A 22680-nucleotide genomic window follows, 5' to 3' on the forward strand; every position below is an offset into this window, starting at 1 on the left:
TTGCCAACAGGACAAAAGCCTGGAGAACAACAGCTCCATGAAATCTCCTCTCTGAGCTCCTGGAACCTGAACAGAGAAAAGACCTGTGAATACAGTCAATGATACAACGGTACCAACAGAGGAAGCAACATTATTTTAAGATCCACCACAGCTATAAAGAAGTGAAACATGAGAACATGTTGTTACTGTTTAGCCGTCTTTAATGAAGACAGTTATTCATAAATTATTCAGTTTATTCACTGAGAAGATAAATGAAGAACAAAGTAAAATTCATTCTGCCACCACTGATGCACCTTTTGGAGGATTTGTAGAAAGAGTCATAACTAACGTGGCCACAAGATGTCACTGTTAGATTCAAGCAAACACACAATTTGAACAAACACTCACTGTTGTTTAACATTCAGATGAACAAAAATCTTTTGTCATTTTGTGTGTGACTTGAATTATTTATTTTTGTGTGCTGTCAATATGTAGATTATTTAAGATTTGGAACTTTTAGCAATTTACATTTTAAAATAAATGTATTTCTGTATTTTTAGGATTATTGTAACATTTGAATGCTGCTTTTAAACACATTGTAACTTGTGTAATTCTTATGTAAAATGGGCTCTAATGTGAGTGAGGCATAGAAATAGCACTTGTTTATTCAATGTTAGAAATAAATGAGCGATGCTCTCATTTACTAGCCAGTACTTACTGTAATATTGTTTTAGATTCTTCAAAACAATGTAGTCTGATATAAATGATAGAAAAACTAAGCTCTCAGACCTCCCAATAAAGTTGATGTATATCAGTTTAAATAACTTATGTAAACAAAATTTCTAACTGGACTCTAAATAGTAATAATAATAATAATAATAATAATAATAATAATGATTTTTGCATAGACCTTGTATACATGTGCCCTGTTTGGCTTCATTCAACAGGTGGCTCATTTCAGAGGCAGTTTGTGCTGCAAAAACAGTTAAGTCCAAACTCCGAGTCCGTGAAGCTCCATCAATCCTTTTCCAGGTGCTTCCCTCTACATGGTCTGTCAAAATGGGGAAAAGTGTCTTAGAATTTTACTGTTTACTGCATTAACATTACACATGTTCTAATAGTTGGATGCCTGACATTCAATTTTATGGGAGCTTTAAATCAATGCACTCTTTTTTTACATAGGAAATAAGTCAGGCTGTGTGTGACAGTGTAAAGGACAAGCACTGTTTAACTATAATCGTTTGAACTCATGAGTTGACCAGATGCTATGAAAACCAGAATCCCTAATTATCAGTCTCGTGCAAGGTACAACACAAGCTAGACACAGATAGATAAATAATATAAAAGCATGTGACGGAAGAGCTAATAATCTAAACAGGAGCAGACAGCCGGACCTGGCATGGTGTCGACCAAAGGATTCAAAAAGCTGAGATGAGACATTAACACGGAAGAGCAAACTCCTAAACATCTAACATCACAGCAACTTGAGAGAGTGGAGAACTCCTCTGCTGGGAAAAAAGGGACAGCAGATCATGCTGTTGGATGTCAGAGACACTATTCTTAAGCCCGATGGAAAAACTAATGTTGATACTGATCTGAGACTAATCACCTCCCAAGATCAGGACAAACTGTGTGGAGAATAATGTCAGCTTCAACTCCAAAACCCACTCGCCTGCAATTTTGGATGCATACTAATGGGGTGGAGATTGGATCAAGCTCCTGTGAATGTGTGAACGGGAATGTGATGCTGCATTGCCAAATTAATGCGACAAAACATGAGGCAAAGGAGACTGAGGCTGAGGACTAGGATGAGATCTTTTTGAACTCAGCTGAGATGTGGACTTTATTAGAGCTAATTTGCCAGATACATCAATGTCTGTGTGTTGACCTTGGAGTCCATGGAGATGTTTTTCCCTTAATTAGGTTTTTTCCGTCTGTGTTCTCTGGGTCTGGATTGTCCCGGAATTTCACCTGAAACAGGGTTTTTTGCCTGAACTTGCAGTGAAGGGAAATTAAATTAAATCATATGAAATGATCTTACTTGAACTGTTTTTTAAAGAATTTACACATTTGAAGTTTTTTGACAATTGTGAATAGTTAAAATTGAGGAGATTGTTGTACGGTGAGAGAGTTGCCTTTTGAGACTCTGAGGTGATTATTTTTCAATCCTTCATCTGTTTTTCATTTTGTTATCAATGACATTTGTTAACTCTAATTAACTACTAGTAATTTAGCTTACAAGGCCCAGACTGTTATTAATCTGACAGTCTGATGGTCTGATTCTAATATGAGGCAGGTTTATGGTCTGTAAACTTGTTTCTGTTTTACTTGTTTGCTTTGAAGTGTTACGTAGTCTCGTCTACTACAGGAGGAGGGACTGTAGTGGTTAGAGTTTACATATTAGAGTTCATGTATAATATAATATAAACTGTATTACATGTATGAATGAAGGAGTACTTGGAAGTTGTATTATCATATATGGTGTTTCTTCAGTACATGGGAAATGTGTGTGCGTCAGTAACAATGGAACAGGTCAGGAGAACCTGGCATTTGTCCCAGAATTAAACATTTCCAGGCGACTCTGTTGAAAACAGTAGGGGAATAGAATTTTTGGCAAGAAAGAGGAAGAAAACAGTATATGATGTTTGTCTCTGAACTGTTGCTAAGGAGGAGAAAGATGGGAGAGTATTAGAGTCTTTTTGCCTTTTTGCCTGTCTGACTGATGCTTTATCCACAGCATTAACCATCTGCCTTCATGCTTTACTGACTGTAGCTCCAGTTAGTAAACCAGTTTTGAAATACAGAAAGGTTAACATTGTTGTATTTGTATCTGTGCCTATCACATACAAATACTATGAAAATATAATGAATATGTATAGTTGTGTATTGCAGTACTGTTACTCTGCAGCAATGGCTAGAAAGCTAATTTAATCATATTACATGTATTACGTGTCCTCTGTCCTCTAAAAGTCTTGTTCAAGCACCAGTCCAGTTCCCACTGAACAGCACTTTTAGTGTAAAGTTAGCTCCCACTGTTTGTTAGCTGTTAGCTACACTAGCTGTAGCTGTTGACCTGCCTGCATCGGCTAACGTTATCTGCTGTAGCTAACAGTACAGAAACACTAGAAACACTGTTTGGCTGAGCAGGACAAAGTCAAGAGCAAAACACCACGGCCACTCAGACACAGGTAAAGGTGAGACTTACCTGAGGGACTTTGGAGGCGGCTCTGCGCTCCTCCGTCCAGCACTGGCTTTACTGACCGGCCTCGGAGCGTCATGTGTTCTTCACTAACCCTGAGCGCGGACTGTAAGGCAAACTGTGAGCTGAGCCTGGGAGCCCGAGCTGAGGGCCAACAAACCTTCCAATACACACTAATCGGTTTACGCGCACACAAATCTTGCAGACGGAAGAACTGTAGAAAAATTCCACCGATAAAATCAGCACTTTTACTTATAACCTAAGTGTTTTCTCAGATTATTAGACATTTAAAGTTAGTTATTTGAGTGAATAAATTTTCACATTACACACACACAAATCCCTGTACACATACACATAATTTTGCTACTATTCTACTTCCATATACAGAGAAATCTAAAATGAAGCAGTTTTCCCTGCAGAGGAAAATGCAGAAATGCATTTTCTGATTAGTCTATTGTGTTTGTATATATGTTAAAGATCTGTGTCATAATGCTACAATAATAATGTGTTGTCTATTTTAGTCCTTTGTATGTGGCAGATTGAGCTGAATATGTTCAGGTAAATGAATCCAGATTTATAAAAAAAACAAACAAAAAAAAATCTTATTTCCCAAATATTTGACCTCTAATTGACAGACTGACATGTTTGCTGGGTTGTATTATTGGGCATTACCATGTATTCAGAGTATCACCAATGTGGAAGAAATCACAAAACTAGAAGTGTTGTTCTCATGGAGTTTTTACTTTGAATGAGATGATCTTTCAACAGAGAATATTATTGTATGTAAATGAAACAGGTTACTGTAAGTCAGACCTCGACCCAAAAGCAGAATGAGCACACAAACACACACAAGCTGAGGAAAGGAAGTAAATTAAGTTTAATTAGGACAATCGGAGAAAACAAAGGCTGACTGCTCAAACTAAAAACACCTCAGAGAGGAACATTAATACAAAATACAACAAAAGGCCTCAGTGTGAGGGAGAATTCCAAAGACGCACAGACACAGAGTGCACTTTGAGGCAGGATTAAGAAGGTTCATACTAATCAGCAGCAAGTGCAGGCAGCTGCGCATCCATCCACAGCATCAGTCCACAGTGAGACAATGACAGGGAGGAAGAGCAGCCACCTACAGAGGGAGACAGAGTTACAACAATAATAAGCAAAGCACAAAAACACACAGGCCTTGACAGAGCATATTCATGTTTTATATGAAACATTTCCATATGTATGATGTCAAAACATTTACCAGTGTTAGATGTTTTTCTCACAGATCCATTGCAGAGACAGTTCACATGGCAGATCATTCCACTTATTCAATTCAATTCAATTCAATTCAACTTTATTTATATAGCGCCAATTTACAACAAAGTCATCTCAAGGCACTTTACAGAATAAAGTCCAGACTACACAAGTATGTATAAGCAACCCAACAAATCCCCCTTGAGCAAGCCCTAGGCAACAGTGGAGAGGAAAAACTCCCTTTAATGGGAGAAACCTCCAGCAGAACCAGGCTCAGGGTGGGTGGCCATCTGCCTTGACCGGTTGGGGTGAGTGGAAAGTGGAGAAAGAAAAGAAAAGAGCAACGAAAAGCAACAACAAAAAGCAACAACAAAACAACAAGAAAAGCAACAACAAAACAACAAAAAAGCAACAACAAAAAAGCAACAACAAAGCATCGTACAGGTTGTAGGATATAGAATTAATGGTATACAGTGGTGACAAGTAAATGTATAGAGAAAAGCTAGTTCAGGTTGAGTGAGCAGTTTAACTATAAGCTTTATCAAAAAGGAAGGTTTTAAGCCTAGTCTTAAAAGTAGAGAGGGTGTCTGCTCCCCGAATTTGGATTGGAAGCTGGTTCCACAGGAGAGGAGCTTGATAGCTAAAGGCTCTGCCTCCCATTCTACTTTTGCAAACTCTGGGAACCACAAGTAGGCCTGTATTTTGGGATCGAAGTGCTCTAATCGGGCGATACAGAACTATGAGATCTTTTAAATATGATGGAGCTTGACCATTAAGAGCTTTGTATGTAAGGAGGAGGGTTTTGAACTCTATTCTAGATTTTATGGGAAGCCAATGAAGAGAAGCTAGTGAAGGTGAAATATGATCTCTCTTTCCTAATCCAGTCAGCACTCTTGCTGCAGCATTTTGGATTAATTGAAGGCTTTTTAGGGAGTTATTAGGACACCCCAGAAGTAGGGAATTACAGTAGTCCAACCTAGAAGTAACAAATGCATGGACCAGTTTTTCGGCATCACTTTGAGACAGGATGCTTCTAATTTTAGCAATGTTCCGTAGGTGGAAGAAGGCTGTTCTAGAGATTTGTCTTATATGTGACGTAAATGCCAAATCCTGGTCAAAAATAACTCCAAGGTTCCTCACCGCAGTACTGGAGGCCAAAGTTATGTCATCTAAAGTAACTATATTGTTAGACAGCATATTTCTCATGTTTTTAGGCCCAAAGAGGATGATTTCAGTTTTGTCTGAATTTAGAAGTAGGAAATTGTAGGACATCCAGGTCTTTATGTCTTTTAGACATGCTTCAAGTTTGACTAATTGGTTAGTATCTTCTGGTTTCACAGATAAATAGAGCTGGGTATCATCTGCATAGCAGTGGAAGTTTATGGAATGTTTCCTAATAATTTTGCCTAAAGGTGACATGTACAGATTAAAAAGTATTGGTCCTAACACAGAGCCCTGTGGAACTCCATAGCTAACTTTGGTGCATAAAGAAGAGTCATCATTAACATGAACAAGTTGGAATCTGTCTGACAGATAAGATTTAAACCAATGTAATGTGGTTCCTTTAATCCCAAATCCATGTTCTAGTCTCTGTAATAAAATGTTGTGGTCAATGGTGTCAAATGCGGCACTAAGGTCTAGTAAGACGAGTACGGACACAAGTCCGTTATCTGAAGCGAGGAGAAGATCATTGGAGACTTTTACCAGTGCTGTTTCTGTACTGTGATGAGCTCTATATCCTGACTGAAAGTCTTCATACAAATTATTCCTGTAAAGGTGATCACATAATTGTTTTGCAACTACTTTTTCCAGGATTTTAGAGATAAACGGGAGATTTGATATTGGTCTATAGTTGGCTAAATCACCTGGATCAAGACAGGGTTTTTTAAGTAATGGTTTGATTACAGCAACTTTATAAGCCTTTGGTACATAGCCAGTTTCTAAAGATAGGTTAATCAAATCTAATATGAAAGTGTCTATTAAAGGTAGAACATCTTTAAGCAATTTGGTTGGAACAGGGTCTAAAAGACATGTTGTTAGTTTTGAGGAGGCGATAGTTGAACTTAGCTCAGTGAGATCTATGGGTGAAAAACAGTCTAAGATGGATTGGGGCCTTATTGAGGATTCTAGAGCTGTTGTACATGAAGATCTATCTGTATGACCTTTTGGAACTATTTCTGCACAGTCCTCTCCACCAGTTGAATACCCAGCCCCATCATTAGGTTCTCCCCGATTCCAGTTCCTAAGATGTGAATGAACAAAACAAAAACAATCGGGAAATTGTGAATATCTGAAATAAAAAAACTCTTGATGGTCTCTATGTTGATAACTTATTAAATGTTATGACAGCAGTGGTGCAGTCAGAGCCAACAGTACTGAAACAGACAGGAAGTGTGTCAGAATTCATTCTAGCAGCTCTGAGAGTCTCCAGTCAGTGGTGTTCAGAGGAAAATCCTAACTCTGACACTGTGCAGGTGAAACAGTGTGAAAAGGTTGTCAGCTTCTATTTCTGTCATTTTTGTTCCTCCGTAAAACCACAAAGGCCTTTATGAGCTCTTTATAGAAACCTCTTTGTTTCAGCGCTGGGTGGGTCCTCAAGGTGAACCTGGTGCCAAGAAGATATGGTCTGAAGTGTCGTACAGCCAAGACCACCGCCAACAGTTCTCACCTAGTGACAGTAGTTGCGTTCAGCCCGACTCAGACTGCAGCTGTAGTAGGCCACCACTCTTTCTCTTGTCTCTCCCCCTTGGGAGAGCACCGCTCCGATTCCCACTTCACTGGCATCTGTATCCACAACGAACGGCTGCTGGGGGTCGGGGTATGCCAGGACAGGAGCCTCTGAGAGGGCTGTCTTCAACTGCTGGAAAGCCACCGAGCAGGCCTCCGACCACTCAAACCGCCGGCCTTTCTCAGTCACTCGGTGGAGGGGACTGGCGATGGTGGCAAAGTCTTTCACAAACCTCCTGTAGTAGGAAGCTAGGCAAAGGAAACTCCTCAGCTCATTCGTGGTGGTCGGCTGGGGCCACTCCTTAATTGCGGCCACCTTTGCCTGGTCCGTGGTCACCCCACGCTCGCTGACCACATGCCCCAGGAACTGAGTCTCTCTGGCCAGCAAGTGGCATTTTGCTGGGTTAAGCTGCAGTCCAGCCTGATGTATGGCCGTGAAGACTCCTGCGAGGTTGCTGATGGCGTCCTCGAAACCCTTGACGTGCACCAGCAGGTCGTCCAGGTAGACCACGCAGCAGCCCTGTGGAATGTCCTTGAGAACCTGCTCCATCAACCGTTCAAAGGTGGCAGGGGCATTGCACAGTACAAAAGGCATTACCTTGAACTGCCAAAGTTCTTGCCCTATGGTAAAAGCAGTCTTTGGACGGGCCTCTGGTGCCAGCTCCATTTGCCAGTACCTGCTACGTAAGTCCAAGGAGCTGAACCAACAGGACCCAGCAACATAATCCAGGGCAACGTCGATGCGGGGGAGGCGGTAGTAGTCTTTTCTGGTTACTGGGTTTAAGCGCCTATAATCTACAGAAGGGCGCCACTTTCCAGTCTTTTTCCGCACCATAACCATTGGTGCAGCCCAGGGGCTGTCCGAGGGCTCGATGAGGTCGTTGGCCACCATGCTTTCGATCAGTTCCTGGGCGGCTTGGCGTTTCACCAGCGGCAGTCTATGGGGTCGCAGGCGAATTGGGGGCGCATCGCTAGTGTCAATGTGATGCTGCACCAGACCCGTCATAGTGCAGTCCTCGTCCCTAGCAGAAAAAATGTCTGTAAAGTTCTGCAGCAGCCTGCTCAGCTACTTCCGCTGTGCTGCATCCAGGTGTCCTCCGCTCCCCTGCTCTAGCTCTGCAACAGCGGCAGCAGTCTCACCAGAGGGAGAGACAGAGGCAGGGCCAGCAGGTCCAGACCAGCAATGCACTCCTCTCTAATGTCTGCGAGCCAAAACTCATGGCTCATCTGTTGCGCCCCCACCACCACAGGTAACAGTTTCTTGCCTGGCATAATTGTCGTTTCTCCACTGTGAGCAGTTCAGTAGTAGTGGGGGTCCACTCCTTGGGGAGAGGACCAGCGGTCCCTGACAGTACCCCCCGCCGCACTAAGCAGATGGTGGATCCCGTATCCACTAGCGCACTGCAGAACCGCCCCGCGATGACACAGTCTAAATACAGTCCCAAAGCCGCTCCGCAGCGTCCCACTGTGGGGCAGTCTATTTGGAGGGGTGGTTGGGAGCGGGATAAGGGGTCCCTCACTGCCTCATCCCGTATCTGTTTCCCGTTAGTGGTTCAGCTCTGGGGCGGGGGCTCGCGGCTAGGCAGTCTCTGGCAAAATGCCCCGGCTCCCTGCAGCGGTGACAGCGGTCGTCCCTTGACAGCTTGCTGGGCCCGACTGGTCCCCTCTCCCTCCAAGCTGTCACCAGCGGCCTCCCAGCTGGCTGCCCTGACTGGCCTGTGCCTGGACAGGGACCAGCCTGGTGCTGACCCAGCCCCCAGCACCTCCTTCGCATACTCAGCTTCCTTCAGGGCCTCATCCAGTGATTGGGGCATGGCCAGGCGGACATGTTGGCAAAGCTGCTCCTGTGCTAGCCCCCGCAGAAAGGAGTGGAGACTTAGTTCCTCTCGGGCTGCAGCTGGGAAGGTGGGGTAGACGGGCTGGGTGTAGAGCTGCACGTCAGCGGCGAAGGCCCCTAAGCTCTCTCCATCTTGTCTGTAGCGTCCAGCTAGCTGTTCTCTGCTCTGCTCAACAGAGGTCCTCTGCCCGAAGCGCCGTTTGAGAGCACCAGTGATGGCTCGGAGCTCCCGACGATCCTCTGGGAGTAGGTCGGCGAGCACTTGCAAGACAGGACCCTCCAGGGCCAGGGCCAGATGAGTAGCCGTTTCCTCGCCACTCCATCCCCCGTGGAGGGCGGCCAAATCGACCTAGGTGAGGTAAGGTTCCAGGGGGGTCAGGCCATTGTAGCGCGGTACCTTGACCGGCGTCAAGGGTAACAGTTCCTGTCTCTCGTGGTTGGGGTAACGATGTGTAGACCGTGGCACACTGGTGCCATCAGGTCGGTGCAACTCACCAGTCTTTCGCCAAGCCCCCTGCTTGAGGTGCTCCAGCAGCACGCTGCTCTCTAGGACTGCACGCTCTAATTCGCCTATGCTTCGCTCCATGACGAAGTCTACTAGACGGTGGAATCCCACTTCTGACACCAATGTAGCGCCTCACGGCTTATGGGAGCAACTGTGGGAGGCGGCGAAGCGGAAACTAAGGCTAACCCTAACTGACTTAGCTAACTAGCTAATCAGCTAGCATGGGTGCTAGCAGGCTAATGCAAGAGCAACTTGTCAAAATGGCAGGAAGAAGGGAGAGCACTTGTGCCCCATACACCGCATGACTCCAAGTGTCTCAAGCTGTTTAACAGGAAGTAATGCTAAGACAGATATTGTCTTTTTACAGTTACCTCTAGCAATAGATATAGCTGGGCTTTATTTTGAACACACAAAAAGTGGCTGGTCACCGTGAAGGCTACTCCTATACACAGCACTTTCCCTCACGGTGCCAGCCAACACATACATCACGTATAACAAAACCAGAACATCTGAACACACCTAATAACACTAATCTTAACACAAATAATGCACATTAAACACTTTAAACGCATAGAACTATTAACATGGCTATTACCCATAATTCCCTGGGGCTCACTGAGCCAGCCCCCAAACCAACCCACTAGCCAGGCCGTTACAATACATTTACAGAGATATTTGGATTTAAAGAAGGTGAAGCACATTTCTGTCTTACGTAAAAGTCAGTGGAGATCCATCGATCCTTTTCCAGGTTCCCTCTTCAGCTATGTCAGTTAAACCGATCCATGCTGACTGATTGGTGAATCCAGAGAGAAATTCCTGTTCAATACAGAGACAGAATTCCACAGTTTTTATGTTCTAGTTTTAACCACATTACACCTTCACATGTGTGTTAGGGCAGAGACAGATTACACACACTTTTAAAATATAAACTAGTGTAAACGTAACAGAAAACAAATTGAGATCCACAACAACCACATAAGCTAAAAAGTTGGAGTTATTCCATTTATGTTACGATGGATTCAGAGAACAATCAAATGCTAAAATATCTTCCTAATATAAAATTACAATTATTAAATTGGCTCATTGCCAAGAACAACAACTTAGAAGCTAGAAATGAAACCTTTTGACTATAACTAGAATTAGGCACAAAAACAAGACAGTAACTGTCTTGGTCTCCAGTCTGTCTCTGGTCCAACACAGTGAGAGACACAGACAGACAAGGATTCACACTCATATTCACACCTACAGGAAATTTAGAGTCACCAGTTAAGCAAACATGGGAGGAGGAAACCAGAGTGGTAAAGATCATGGGGGGAACTCATTCTGACCTCCTCCCTACAAAGACAATGTCAACTTTAAATTACCCATTTCCCACTAGTCTTAGTCGTGCTAACGTGCTTGTAGGTGGTTCTGCAGAAATGGCCCTTTATGTCCTTTAATCAGTCCTCATTCCTTGTTCAGCCACACACACATGGACACACACACATGCTGTACCTGTTCTTCTGCATTGTTTATGATCACTAGATCTGCTCCTTTATTCTGGCAGTCCTCTCTGGCCTTTGTCCACGAACCAGACTCAGTGGAGAGAAAATAAAAGGACCAGTTGAATTTTGTCCATCCCACAGAAGTTTTCCGTGTAACATAAGACAGTAGACAATAGAAGTCAGTCAAGACAAACTCCATCTGCTGCCAAAGAAAGACAGTGTGAGGTAAAACATGCAAATGTGGCACAGAGGTGTTTTTAGTGTCTGACTCGTGGTTAGAATCACAGAAACATGACCTCAACATGTTAACATTAGTTTATTAACTTACACAAACATTGTTTGTGCAAACATAAGTTTGTCTAAATGGACTTGAATCTAATATGGAAAATACAGTTGAATTCAATCTTTATTTATATAGATCTTTAAAAACCACCAGGAGTTTTAAAGCTCCAAAGTGCTTTACAGCAAATAAACTGTCATGTGCCTTGTCCCTTACTGTCCACACTCACTGGTCAAACTCTCAAGTCTGTCTCGGTCTTTAGTCATTTCAATGAGTCTGGATTTCAGCTGATCCTTTTCTTTAGTTACGTTAGATATTTGGGCATTCAGTCTGTCTTTCTCTGCAGTCAGGGAAGACACTCTGGAATTTAGCTGGCCTCTCTCTGCAGTCAGGAAATTAATTCTAGCAGTCAGTCGGCGTCTCTCTTCAGTCAGGGAAGACAGTTTAGCATTCAGCTGGTCTCTCTCTTCAGTCAGGGAAGACATATTGTTCCTGCTGTCCTGGAGACTCTTATTCATGTTGGCCTTCATAGCTTTCCCACTGTTTACTGTGTTATGGTCTAAAAGATAATAAAGAATGTGTGAATGACAAGCATCATATAATACAATTCACCTTATTTCCTATTTTTTTCCTCCATGGCTACAGTGAACTAATGCTTCCTATGTTCCATAGATTATTTCTAGTTTACACTTGTAAACATGTTCCTTAGTGTTTTATTAGTCTCATGAAACATCAAACAAATTTAATCACTTTCATCAAACAATGAAATGTATGACAAAACCTGAATAGCTACATGCATTTTGGCTTTGTCTGTTTAATTAATGTTGTAATTTTACATTTTAAAAAGCAATTTTAATTTTTTTAATAAAAGTTTTAAAATTTAAAAAAGAAAAACTGAAGCAATAGGTAACAATATTATTAAACAGTAATATTTGAATGTTTAGGACTAAATGTTAGAATTGAACTTGTGTGTATTTGTATTTTAGCTTTGTGTATTTTATTTAGTGTTGTTTTTACAATTGTCTCAAAACACATTTCTCCAGATTTAACACAAAAAACATATTAAGCTTGAACTTTATAGTCTTATATCATTCAGAGTAGCATAATGCTCCTTATAAGAACAAATTAAATGTTAATTTATGAAAACCAGACTCACAGTGGAGATTGAAGATGAAGAGTCCAGTCAACAGGAAAACACTCAGCAGCCCCAGACACAGAACCACAGCTCTATAAATTCTCCTCTCTGAGCTCCAAAGATCTGAACAGAGAAAAGACCAGTGAATACAGTCAATGAGTTCATAGTAAGACCAGATAATATCAGATTTATTCCCACTCAGTCTGTAAGCATCTATGTCTGACTGAACATTCTTACCTGTCTGCGTTGTTTTCCATCTTGAGAGAAAAGACCTGTCAAATTTAAAATTCATTTGTATTTCCTCCATTGATAAGGTGGTCAGCTCTTACTAGAAGCTCATCTCTGCAGCACAGATTGCAGTAAAATATAAATGAAGAAAGTTAGTTTCAGTTTTTGAGGAAGCTGAGCTTAAGAGGAAATGAATCATTTTGAGGGCCAAATCTTTACGGAGCAGCATTTTAAGACACACGTCCTTACAGCCACATAGGACTGAATTATAACGAGGAGTTTAGGACAATATGGATGAGAGGAGGTGGCAGACAGAATATGTTGGTCAAACTGACATCCACCATGTATAACACCTCCCAGCCCCTGCTTCACACTGTGGAGGCTCTGAGCAGCTGCTTCAGCACAAGATTGTTACACCTCCAGTGTATGAAGAAGCGCTATCGCAGGTCGTTCCTCCCCTCAGCTATCAGACTGTACAACACACCAATACAGAGACACAAATGGGAGTCACTTTTTTGTCATGTGTAAGGTTATTATGGGAGAAACTCATGTGTCTGTTATGAAACCTTTTTGTGCTCTATTTGTTTAGGTGAGGGGAAATATCTTTGACTTAATGTGTGGAGTGATATCTGGTTCTTTTCGTTTCACTGCTGGAACACTGGAATTTCCCCATTGTGGGATCAACAAAGTCTTATCTTAGCTTACACAGACTGTGGGAAACCTTTTTGGTCAAAACCCAGTTTGATTAGGAGAGATGGCCTCCATCCAAAACAGTTAAGACAGATACTGCTGTATTACAGTCACTGAGGAAGTAACAGTAAGAACAGCAGAATGTTCTGCAATATTCTCAGTGAAGTAAATATGAGTTTAAGAAGCTTCACAGATGGTGTCAGACTCAAATTAACCAACCGATGATACTGAACATCACTGATTTGTCAAAAACATAATAATAAAGTTTATTTACAAAGCACATTTGAAACAGCAAGAGGCTGCAATAAAGTGCTTCACAAACAGATACAAATATTAAACATCAAAAATGTACAAGTCAAAAGGATACAAAGGATAAAAGGGCAATTTTAAAACAAGCACAAATAAAATGTCAAGGACACCAATAAAAGAAGACAATAGTGATAAACTGTCCATTTACTGCTGAACGGTGAATGCAACTTTAAATAGCTGTGTACTGAGCATAGATTTAAAAGACTATTAATGTGTAGAACAAGTGGATCCTCACACTGGTTTACATAGTTACACAGCACAGAAACTGGTGAGAAAGAGCCGTACGCTACACTTACTGTCTCAGACACAAGATACCAAAGACTTTTTGTGGAATAATATCTGACTTGCTAAAAGAACATGTTACTACATTCCACAGCCGGGGACTTGTGAGTATCCCCACATTTGCCTCACACCTCTCACTCTGGGCAAATCCAAAAAAAAAGGAATGAGTCCAACTACTCTCTAGAAGTTTGGTTCCAGAGACAGTGCCATGTGTAGAGGTAAGCCCCACTATATCTAGTTGGTATCACTCATCCTCTCACAGCAACTCCAGTTCACTTCCCTGACAGAAAGGTGAAATTCCATGTTCCTAGATATACTGTAGCTTCCAAAGCACTGAGTGGAAGCACTGAATGGAAGTGGGATGGGATTGCAATGGGAGGTAGTACAACTTATAAAGTGAGAGAGACTGTCCATGACTTGGGGGAGTCCACCACAGTAAGGGGGTGATTCTCAGAGGGGAAGCATGTCTCAATCCTTGAAAACATTAAAGGTCTTATCCCGTACTGCCTACACCTACTTACTCTGAAGCCTGTTCAGTTCCTCTGCTGTTTTATTGAGTCTGGCATTCAGCTGGTCTCTCTCTTCAGTCAGTGAAGACACTTTGTTCTTACTGTCCTGGAGAAGCTCAGTCAGGTTGACTTTTATGTCAGAGAGTTCTGCAGCTGCACCTTGTTCTGAGTTATAATCTGAAAGCACATGAATTCATATAATGTAATACCACATACTATTTAGCCAGGTCAGATGTTTTCCCCCAAACTTTAAAATAAATTGATGCCCATGATTTAAGTTCCATATTCTAAATATCTCCACCACAATCTTACACTTTTACTCCTACAGCACATTAAGTGGATTTTCCTCTTATGCCCAGTTTAAAAAAGCACCAAACAAAGCAGGGGGTCCTAGAAAAAGAAGTGTAATGAGGCTCCTTAGTAGCAGTGGTGCACAGTATAGAGCCTTTACAGGAGGTTTAAGGAGATTTGTTGCTGACTTTGCTAAATGTGCCAAAATGAGGGGCCACTGGGGCCTTTTCCTCATTCTTGGTGTAAAGTTTCATTTTTCATATTTTCCCTCTTTTTTGGTCTGATTGTGCATGTTACTGTAAGCAATGCAACACTGATACCATATTATTAAAATATTAATATTATTAAAAAATGGAAACATTTTGAGGATTGTTCGTTTTCTCTGTTAACAGTTGTAAATAAATTAAGTTTAAATGGCCACAATTTTTACACATTATGTTATTTCTCATTTAGTGAAAGTGATACTTTTGTATTTTGATGCATTAGTGTGGTCATTATTGTTGCAGCTGGTAATGTTTGGCTTATTTCTACCGCTGGTATCCTGGTTTTGGACTTTTATTTTGTGGCCCCTTCTCCTTACTTCCTGTCCCTGGTTCTTTTGCCTGGCTTTACCCTCGTTGTCCCTCATTATTTGCACCTGTTCCCTCCTCTATTTAAGTTCAGTCTTCCCTTCACTCCCCTCCCAGATCCTTGTTGTTGTTCCTGTCTTCATTGTTGTCGTTATTACCCTCACCAACACCTCAGACTCTGGACTCTAGGTAAAAGCTGAACGTGTGTTTCATGGACTCTTGAATTCGGGACTCTTGTTTCTCTTGGACTTGGACTTGTTTCTCTTGGTATTCTGGACCCTGTGCAGCTTTCCCCTTTGGTGTGAGGTTTGGTGATATTCTTGTTTGCAGTTTTGTTTTTCCCTGTCTCGTTAATTTAGTTTATCTGTTTGTTAATTTCCTTAAACTTCCCCGTGTGTTTACCTGTGTAGTGACTTTTTGTCCGTGCCTTATCTGGTTTACCTCTGTTTATCAGTTTTCCTTAGTCCCCCTCCGTGTACTTACCTGTTAGTAGTTTTTATGTTTATCCAAGCCTTATTATTTCCTGAGCCTTTGTTAACCTAAGTTATGTAAATTATGTTACCAACTTGCTTTCTATTAAGTTAATCCCCCTCATGTTCTGGTCCCTTTGGTTAGTCTTCTTTGTTCTGAATCCGGTTCCTAGTATCCTCCTGTTAGGAGCGACTTCTGTTCACTATTTACATCGGTCAATAAAGCCCCTCGTTATTTGCAATCCCTCTCTCTCTTCACTTGGGTCCTCCCTTAACCAAAACCGTGACAAAATTCCTGTAAATCAGTATCTACTGTTTGTCAGTATGTAGTTTTTCTATCCTAAAGATGCTGTACATTTATTTCTGATTGCAGCCTTTTCATCACACAGCAGGACAAACAGCTGCTGACAGAGAAGTTGCAGGGAAACAGATGCAAAGGTGAAACAAGTCTCCTCCTTAGTTATCAGTACATGAAATCCTGAGGAGCTCTTGAAACTACTGCATGTCATGTTCTGATTATGTGTATTATTGATTCAGGTTTAATGGACAGCAGCGTCCTCTTCAGGAGAGAGGGAAACAGCGATGTGACGACCACGCTGCTCTTGCTGTGGTGTCATACCAGCTGTGAGTGACCACCCAGCTACTCTAGAGCTGCAGCTAACAGTTATTTTAATTACTGATGCATGATGTTCACAAATCCACTTATTCAACAATTTCATTGAAAAATTGTCAGTATTGTGAAAAGTGATCAATGCAGTCTTAGAAAATGATGCCTTGAAAAACACAAAGAATTTGTGTTGGTGATGTGGTGACTGTGTAAATGATTTGCAGTGTGCAGGATAAAACAAAAGTGCATTAAATGACAAGCTGAGGACAGAGAAACACATGGTAGGAGGAAGGTCAGCTGTAGTCTCTCACACACAAACAGGCTGGTTGTGTTGTACCAGTGGAGGGTTTTTGGTGCAGGGCTTACTGCAGGAATATGACTCAAACATGAAACCCTCAGTGGTTCTATTCAGAACCACAACAGGAAACAGTTAAACATGGGCCAAGTGACAAGGAAAAGAACCTATTTCATAGGTTGAGCTGTAAACTAAACACATTTTTAGGATGTCCTAAACAGTAGTAAAAAGTAAAACTTCCATTTAGTAATACTTTATACTTTGACTCCACTACATGTATCTGACAGGTGCAGTTACCAGTTATTTTTATACCAATATTTAAAAACAATGATGACTTAATAAGATGAGAATTTATTTTGACATTTCAGGGGTAAATTAATAAGAGATCAAAAAGAATAAGAAGTCTAAAATAAGTCCTAAGATGTCATTTATGACATTCTTTATGGAATAAAGAATCTGTGGTGCAAATGTTTTTAGAAGAGCCTTCCAAAGAATTCCAGCAAACATGTAGAAAATAGGTATTAACAAAATAAAAAAAATTGCTTAGTCCTATATAAAGTAAAATCAGATCCATTTTTACCAGCTGCAAGGCTGCACGGTGGTGGACTGGTCAGTGCTGCTGTCTCACAGCTAGATGTTCCTGTGTGGAGTTTGCATGTTCTCCCCATGCTTGCATGGGTTTCCTCCAGGCCCAGTACAAACTTGGGAGCATTTATTAACATGATACTAACCTTTATAAGTGCAGACTTGAAGAAATATTGAACTATTGTATGTTTTACAAACAGTCTGCCGAGCTAGAGCTAAGTCTCGCAGTTCAAATCCCAGCCCACGCACCAGATGTGTCCTTATGCAAGACACTGAATGCTAGATCCTCAGGTGGGCCCCTGAGGCCACCCACTGCTCCCTTTAGGGGGACGTGTTAAATGCAGAGGAGTTTCAGTGTAACATGTATGTGGGCTCAATGATCACAAGAAAAGCTAAGTTTATGACTGAATTTCAGTCCAAATGTCCTGAAGCAAAAACACATTTTGTCTCAGTTATAAGTTAAAGCTATAAAAAAGTATCTGGCAACCAAATATTTGTGCTTATTAATTGCTTATAACTAATCTATAAAGTAATGAATGGCGTATCTACAGAGCTTATAAAGCCTTTATAAATGGAGAGTTGTATCTCCACCTCCACCTGCTGTAGTGAGCTAACATGCCAACACTTTATTTGATTTACATACTGACATGTGTACATTTGCATTGTTTAACATGTCCTCTTGGTTAAGAGAATCTGTAGTTCTTACCTGGCCTGGCTTACCGGAGGCTGGTTGTATTTGTGACACGGAAGGGGTTTACCAGAAATTTGGTTCTGTACTGTCTTGCCGTGTAGGTATTTGTTAAAGAAGATTGTCGCAAGAGAAACTAAAGCCGCATATTGTCCACAACCCAGACAGTATACTATCCTACCCAATTCAGAAAAATAGGGTTACAGACTGGTTGCTTGTCACATGCTTTTGAGGATGCAGGACAGAAGACTGCTGCAACCAACCTTCATCAGAAGACTTGGTATGAAAAATGTTGCTTCACCCTCACCAGCCAGGTGATCTTGTTCTTGATGACTCAGCACAAAAGCTGAAGAAGCTCGCTTCCAGATGGAAAGGGCCACTGTTGGTTTAGCTACGGTTGAGCAGAGATGGACACTCAGGTGTCCCTTTATGAGATTACAGATTCTAGGAATGCACACTCATGGAAATGGATTGTTCATCACATCAGGGTTAAAGGCTATAAATAACCTTTACCACCTACCTCTACCCACTGCACCATCACTGACCTTAGCCCCCTCTCTTAATGCCTTGTCAGGGGCCCTTCCTTTTTGCCCTCCTCCCCCACATGTCCCGGCCACAGCTGGATAAGGATTTATTATTACAAGCCCGATTCCAAAAAGGTTGGCACACTGTACAAATTGAGAATATAAAAGAAATGCAATAATTTACAAATCTCAAATGTATATTTCACAATAGAATATAGATAACATATCAAATCTTGAAAGTATGAAATTCTGAAATGCCTTGCCAAATATTGGCTCATTTTGGATTTCATGAGAGCTACACATTCCAAAAAAGTTGGGACAGGTAGCAATAAGAGGCCGGAAAAGTTAAATGTGCATATAAGGAACAGCTGGAGGACCAATTTGCACCTTATTAGGTCAATTGGCAACATGACTGGGTATAAAAGAGCCTCTCAGAGTGGCAGTGTCTCTCAGAAGTCAAGATGGTCAGAGGGTCACCAGTTCCCCCAATGCTGCGGCGAAAAATAGTGGAGCAATATCAGAAGTTTCTCAGAGAAAAATTGCAAAGAGTTTGAAGTTATCATCTACAGTGCATAATATCATCCAACAATTCAGAGAATCGAACAATATCTGTGCGTAAGGGTCAAGGCCTGAAAACCATATTGGATGCCCGTGATCTTCGGGCCCTTAGACGGCACTGCATCACATACAGGAATGCTACTGGAATGGAAATCACAACATGGGCTCAGGAATACTTCCAGAAAACATTGTTGGTGAACACAATCCACCGTGCCATTTGCCGTTGCCGGCTAAAACTCTATAGGACAAAAAAGAAGCCATATCTAAACATGATCCAGAAGCGCAGGCGTTTTCTCTGGGCCAAGGCTCATTTAAAATGGACTGTGGCAAAGTGGAAAACTGATCTGTGGTCAGATGAATCAAAATTTCCTTTTTGGAAAACTGGGACGCCAGGTCATCCGGACTAAAGAGGACAAGGACAACCCAAGTTGTTATCAGCGCTCAGTTCAGAAGTCTGCATCTGTGATGGTATGGGGTTGCATGAGTGCGGGTGGCATGGGCAGCTTAAACATCTGGAAAGGCACCATCAATGCTGAAAGGTACATCCAAGTTCTAGAACAACATGCTCCCATCCAGACATCGTCTCTTTCAGGGAAGACCTTGCATTTTCCAACATGACAATGCCAGACCACATACTGCATCAGTTACATCATGGCTGTGTAGAAGAAGGATCCAGGTATTGAATGGCCAGCCTGCAGTCCAGATCTTTTACCCATAGAAAACATTTGGCGCATCATAAAAAGGAAGATGCGACAAAGGAGACCAAAGAGAGTTGAGCAATTAGAAGCCTGTATTAGACAAAAATGGGACAACATTCCTATTCCTAAACTTGAGCAACTTATCTCCTCAGTCCGCAGATGTTTGCAGACTGTTATAAAAAGAAGAGGGGATGCCACACAGTGGTAAACATGGCCTTGTCCCAACTTTTTTGAGATGTGTTGATGCCATGAAATTTAAAATCAACTTATTTTTCCCTTAGTTCGTAGTAGTTTGCTGTTTCAGGACTTTAAATTAATAACATTAAAGGTTAAAATTATGCTTAGCATAAGGTTATTCTAAGCAGAATGAAGCAACAGCTTGGCTGAGTAGCAAAAGGTTTCCAATCAAGAAGAAAGAAGTTCAGTTGGCACAATTCAATCTTCGTATACATAAGCTGGTTTCTTAACTGTCACGTAAACAGGATAGCTGGTTTTCAAAAACAGGGTAGTGGATTGGGGAAACCCGATTTCCACACACAGATTTTTACTGAATTAATTCAATGTCATTGCTATGTATATGTGTAACCAGGTTTCTAATCATCTCCCTGAAGGATGAGATCATTAATCCACTTATGTACATAGGCCCAGAATACCAACCCCTCTGGACAAGGATGTTTGGCTTGAGAAAGAAAGGTCAGAGAGCAGCATTGTTTCTCACTAGATCTTTGAGCTTGGCTTTCAAAATAAGTCAGAGGTGGAAAAGAAATCAATTACTCTTCTGCTGCATGTATACACAGATTTCTGGTAACCAGGTGAGATCTGCATAACATGATACCCGAGAAAGCTGAAGGTCGAAGTGAACTGGTTATATAAGTGCATGTATATGCACTCTTTAAAAGAGTGATGCATAAGGACTTTGGGGTCTTGTCCTGAGGCGTCGACTCTACCGTTGTTGTGTCCAAATGTACCTGGGAAGCATCTACTTAGTTTGTCCAATGTACAAATCTGTACATATCTTGCTGCTCTGGATTGCGTATATCACATTGCTCTGCTTATGTCTGGGTGTTTTGTCTTTGGGGTGGACCTCTTTTAGCCACAGTGTGTTGCTGGGTTTGAAATGTTCAGGGATGCGGTGTTTATTTAAAATTCTTCAAAAGTTTCTAAGATACTCGAGCCACATATGGGATGACAATGACAGAAAATGGAAAAGCAACAATACCCCAAATGATCATAAAAAAGGACGAGTTGTACAAAACTAAATAGCAGGTCCAGTTGCCACCAAACAGCATTTTCTGGGTCTCTGACCATTCTGTATCCTCCAGTTGATCACTCATAGTTCTACTCTATTGCTAATGAAATCACAGCATCACTTATGTTAAACTTACATTTTGTAACTACTTGATTGCTGCACCAACACAGTCGCTCACAGGTGGAAATTCAGTGCTCCAGAGTGTGCATTGCATGTGGCATATGGTGCTTATCAGTGAAAGTTATGAAGAGCTATAGAGAAATAGAAGTATTTCCTTTTTTTCAGTATAAATACAGTAAATGCAAACGTAATTGCTTTAAATGTAATATTACTTATTTATTTGCATTTATACAGATATTCCTCTCTAACTTCACCGCACTAGGCACCTGGTGGTGGATTGGTTTGACTGACAGGGAAGAGGAAGGCACCTGGAAATGGATTGATGGAGCCTTACTGACTCAGAGGTTTGACCCTAATGTGTTTTTAGCACATATTAAAGCCTCTGACATTAGCAAACTGTTGACTTAACACTTTACTGAAAGAATTCTGAATAATAACTTAACATTAGAGTGAATCATAGAATATTCAGCTCAATTAAGACTTTGATCAACCATTCAGTTCATTTAAAACTACAAGGCAATGAAACTACCCCAATGTAGGAATAAAACCCAGATTCAAAAAACAGATTTTAGGTCCTATGACTTGTGAAAAATGTTCACAAATATTTCTAGAAAGAAGCAGCATGGTGGTGGTGTGGTTGGCGGTGCTACCTCACAACTAGAAGGTCCCCAGCTTTAATCCATCTGCTGACCTTGGTCTTTGCGTGTTTTGCCTAAAGTTTGATTCTTTTTCTTTTTAGGTACTGGGAAACAAAACAGCCTGACAATGGTATTGGAGACACAATGTGGGGTGAGGAAGACTGTGCCCACATCCGAACTCAAAAGAAAACTAAAAATAACTGGAATGATCTGTCATGTGATGCTTCTCTGCACTGGATTTGTGAGAAAATGGCTCAGTGCTAGTGTACATCATGTATCCTTGCTTTTAGAAAGGTATTTGTTGTGGAGATCTTGTTGATGTTTAACGACAATTTAATTGAGTTTATACCAAAGATTATGTAATATGTAATCTGCCTTTATGACTAACCACATGGCTGTATAACTTAATAAAGATGTGTTATGTCTAGAGAGGTGCGAGGTTTTGTTGGAACATTCTACTATGTGCGATAAAACCACAGGGGGCTGATTTTGTCTGTGACACAAGGTTATGAGACTGGTTTTGACCAGTTTATGACCAGGGTTTATTCCCCCCCACTGCAACACCTTTGGGGTTTGGTCTATATCCAAGGAAGTCGTGAACTTTTATAAATAATTTGTACATGAACGTGTTCTTGTTCAGACTGATCTGAACCCTCTTGCAATAGTTTTTTTGCTGTTTGACCTTCAAAAACTTCAACCCACACCAGAAAGGCATCACAAATCAAAAATGGCTTCTCTCAGGTTGAGAAGCTGTCATCCTGTGCTACCCGGACAATGCTCCAATCTGTGTAGGATCTGAGCCAGATCATCGAAATGAAAGAAGATGGCAGCCATGCCTTAGCAGATAATCTGTAGTGTTGTTTTCCAATGATGTATGCCGCACAGTGAGTAGCTCTGTCTCATGAGAAAAGGGAATATCCCGAGACAGACTTGACACCATGACATGGGTGATGTCATGGTAAGGAAAGGAGTAAAGGTCCCAGGC

General features: G+C 41.4%; 2 protein-coding genes across 2 annotated transcripts; one reads left to right on the forward strand and one right to left on the reverse strand.

The window, feature by feature from the left end:
- Nucleotides 1-4037: 4037 nt before the first annotated feature.
- LOC137132645 (CD209 antigen-like) lies at nt 4038-13095 on the reverse strand. The gene is made up of 6 exons (XM_067515457.1): nt 12623-13095; nt 12407-12508; nt 11479-11809; nt 10981-11119; nt 10199-10302; nt 4038-4304 (listed from the first exon to the last, which is right to left on the reverse strand). The coding sequence occupies exons 1-6, from the start codon at nt 12690-12692 to the stop codon at nt 4223-4225; spliced, it is 828 nt and encodes a 275-aa protein (XP_067371558.1). The 5' UTR covers nt 12693-13095; the 3' UTR covers nt 4038-4222.
- A 2269-nt stretch (nt 13096-15364) lies between these two features.
- On the forward strand, nt 15365-22166 carry LOC137132647 (C-type lectin domain family 17, member A-like). The gene is made up of 5 exons (XM_067515460.1): nt 15365-15452; nt 16107-16171; nt 16271-16357; nt 21320-21401; nt 21797-22166. The coding sequence occupies exons 3-5, from the start codon at nt 16276-16278 to the stop codon at nt 21957-21959; spliced, it is 327 nt and encodes a 108-aa protein (XP_067371561.1). The 5' UTR covers nt 15365-15452; nt 16107-16171; nt 16271-16275; the 3' UTR covers nt 21960-22166.
- The last annotated feature ends 514 nt before the right edge of the window (nt 22167-22680 follow it).

Source organism: Channa argus, chromosome 9 (assembly GCF_033026475.1).
Source record: "Channa argus isolate prfri chromosome 9, Channa argus male v1.0, whole genome shotgun sequence".
Taxonomy (NCBI): Eukaryota; Metazoa; Chordata; class Actinopteri; order Anabantiformes; family Channidae; genus Channa; species Channa argus.

Bases quoted from the DNA above. Each gene is read 5' to 3' on its own strand.
- LOC137132645 (XM_067515457.1), bottom strand. From the start codon at position 12,692: ATGGAGGAAATACAAATGAATTTTAAATTTGACAGGTCTTTTCTCTCA. The intron at 12,509-12,622 runs GTAAGAATGTTC...TTCTCTGTTCAG, and splicing joins ATGGAAAACAACGCAGACAG to ATCTTTGGAGCTCAGAGAGG. The intron at 10,303-10,980 runs GTACAGCATGTG...TGTATTGAACAG, and splicing joins TAAACAATGCAGAAGAACAG to GAATTTCTCTCTGGATTCAC.
- LOC137132647 (XM_067515460.1), top strand. From the start codon at position 16,276: ATGGACAGCAGCGTCCTCTTCAGGAGAGAGGGAAACAGCGATGTGACG. The intron at 16,358-21,319 runs GTGAGTGACCAC...TCACCGCACTAG, and splicing joins GCTGTGGTGTCATACCAGCT to GCACCTGGTGGTGGATTGGT. The intron at 21,402-21,796 runs GTTTGACCCTAA...TTTTCTTTTTAG, and splicing joins GGAGCCTTACTGACTCAGAG to GTACTGGGAAACAAAACAGC.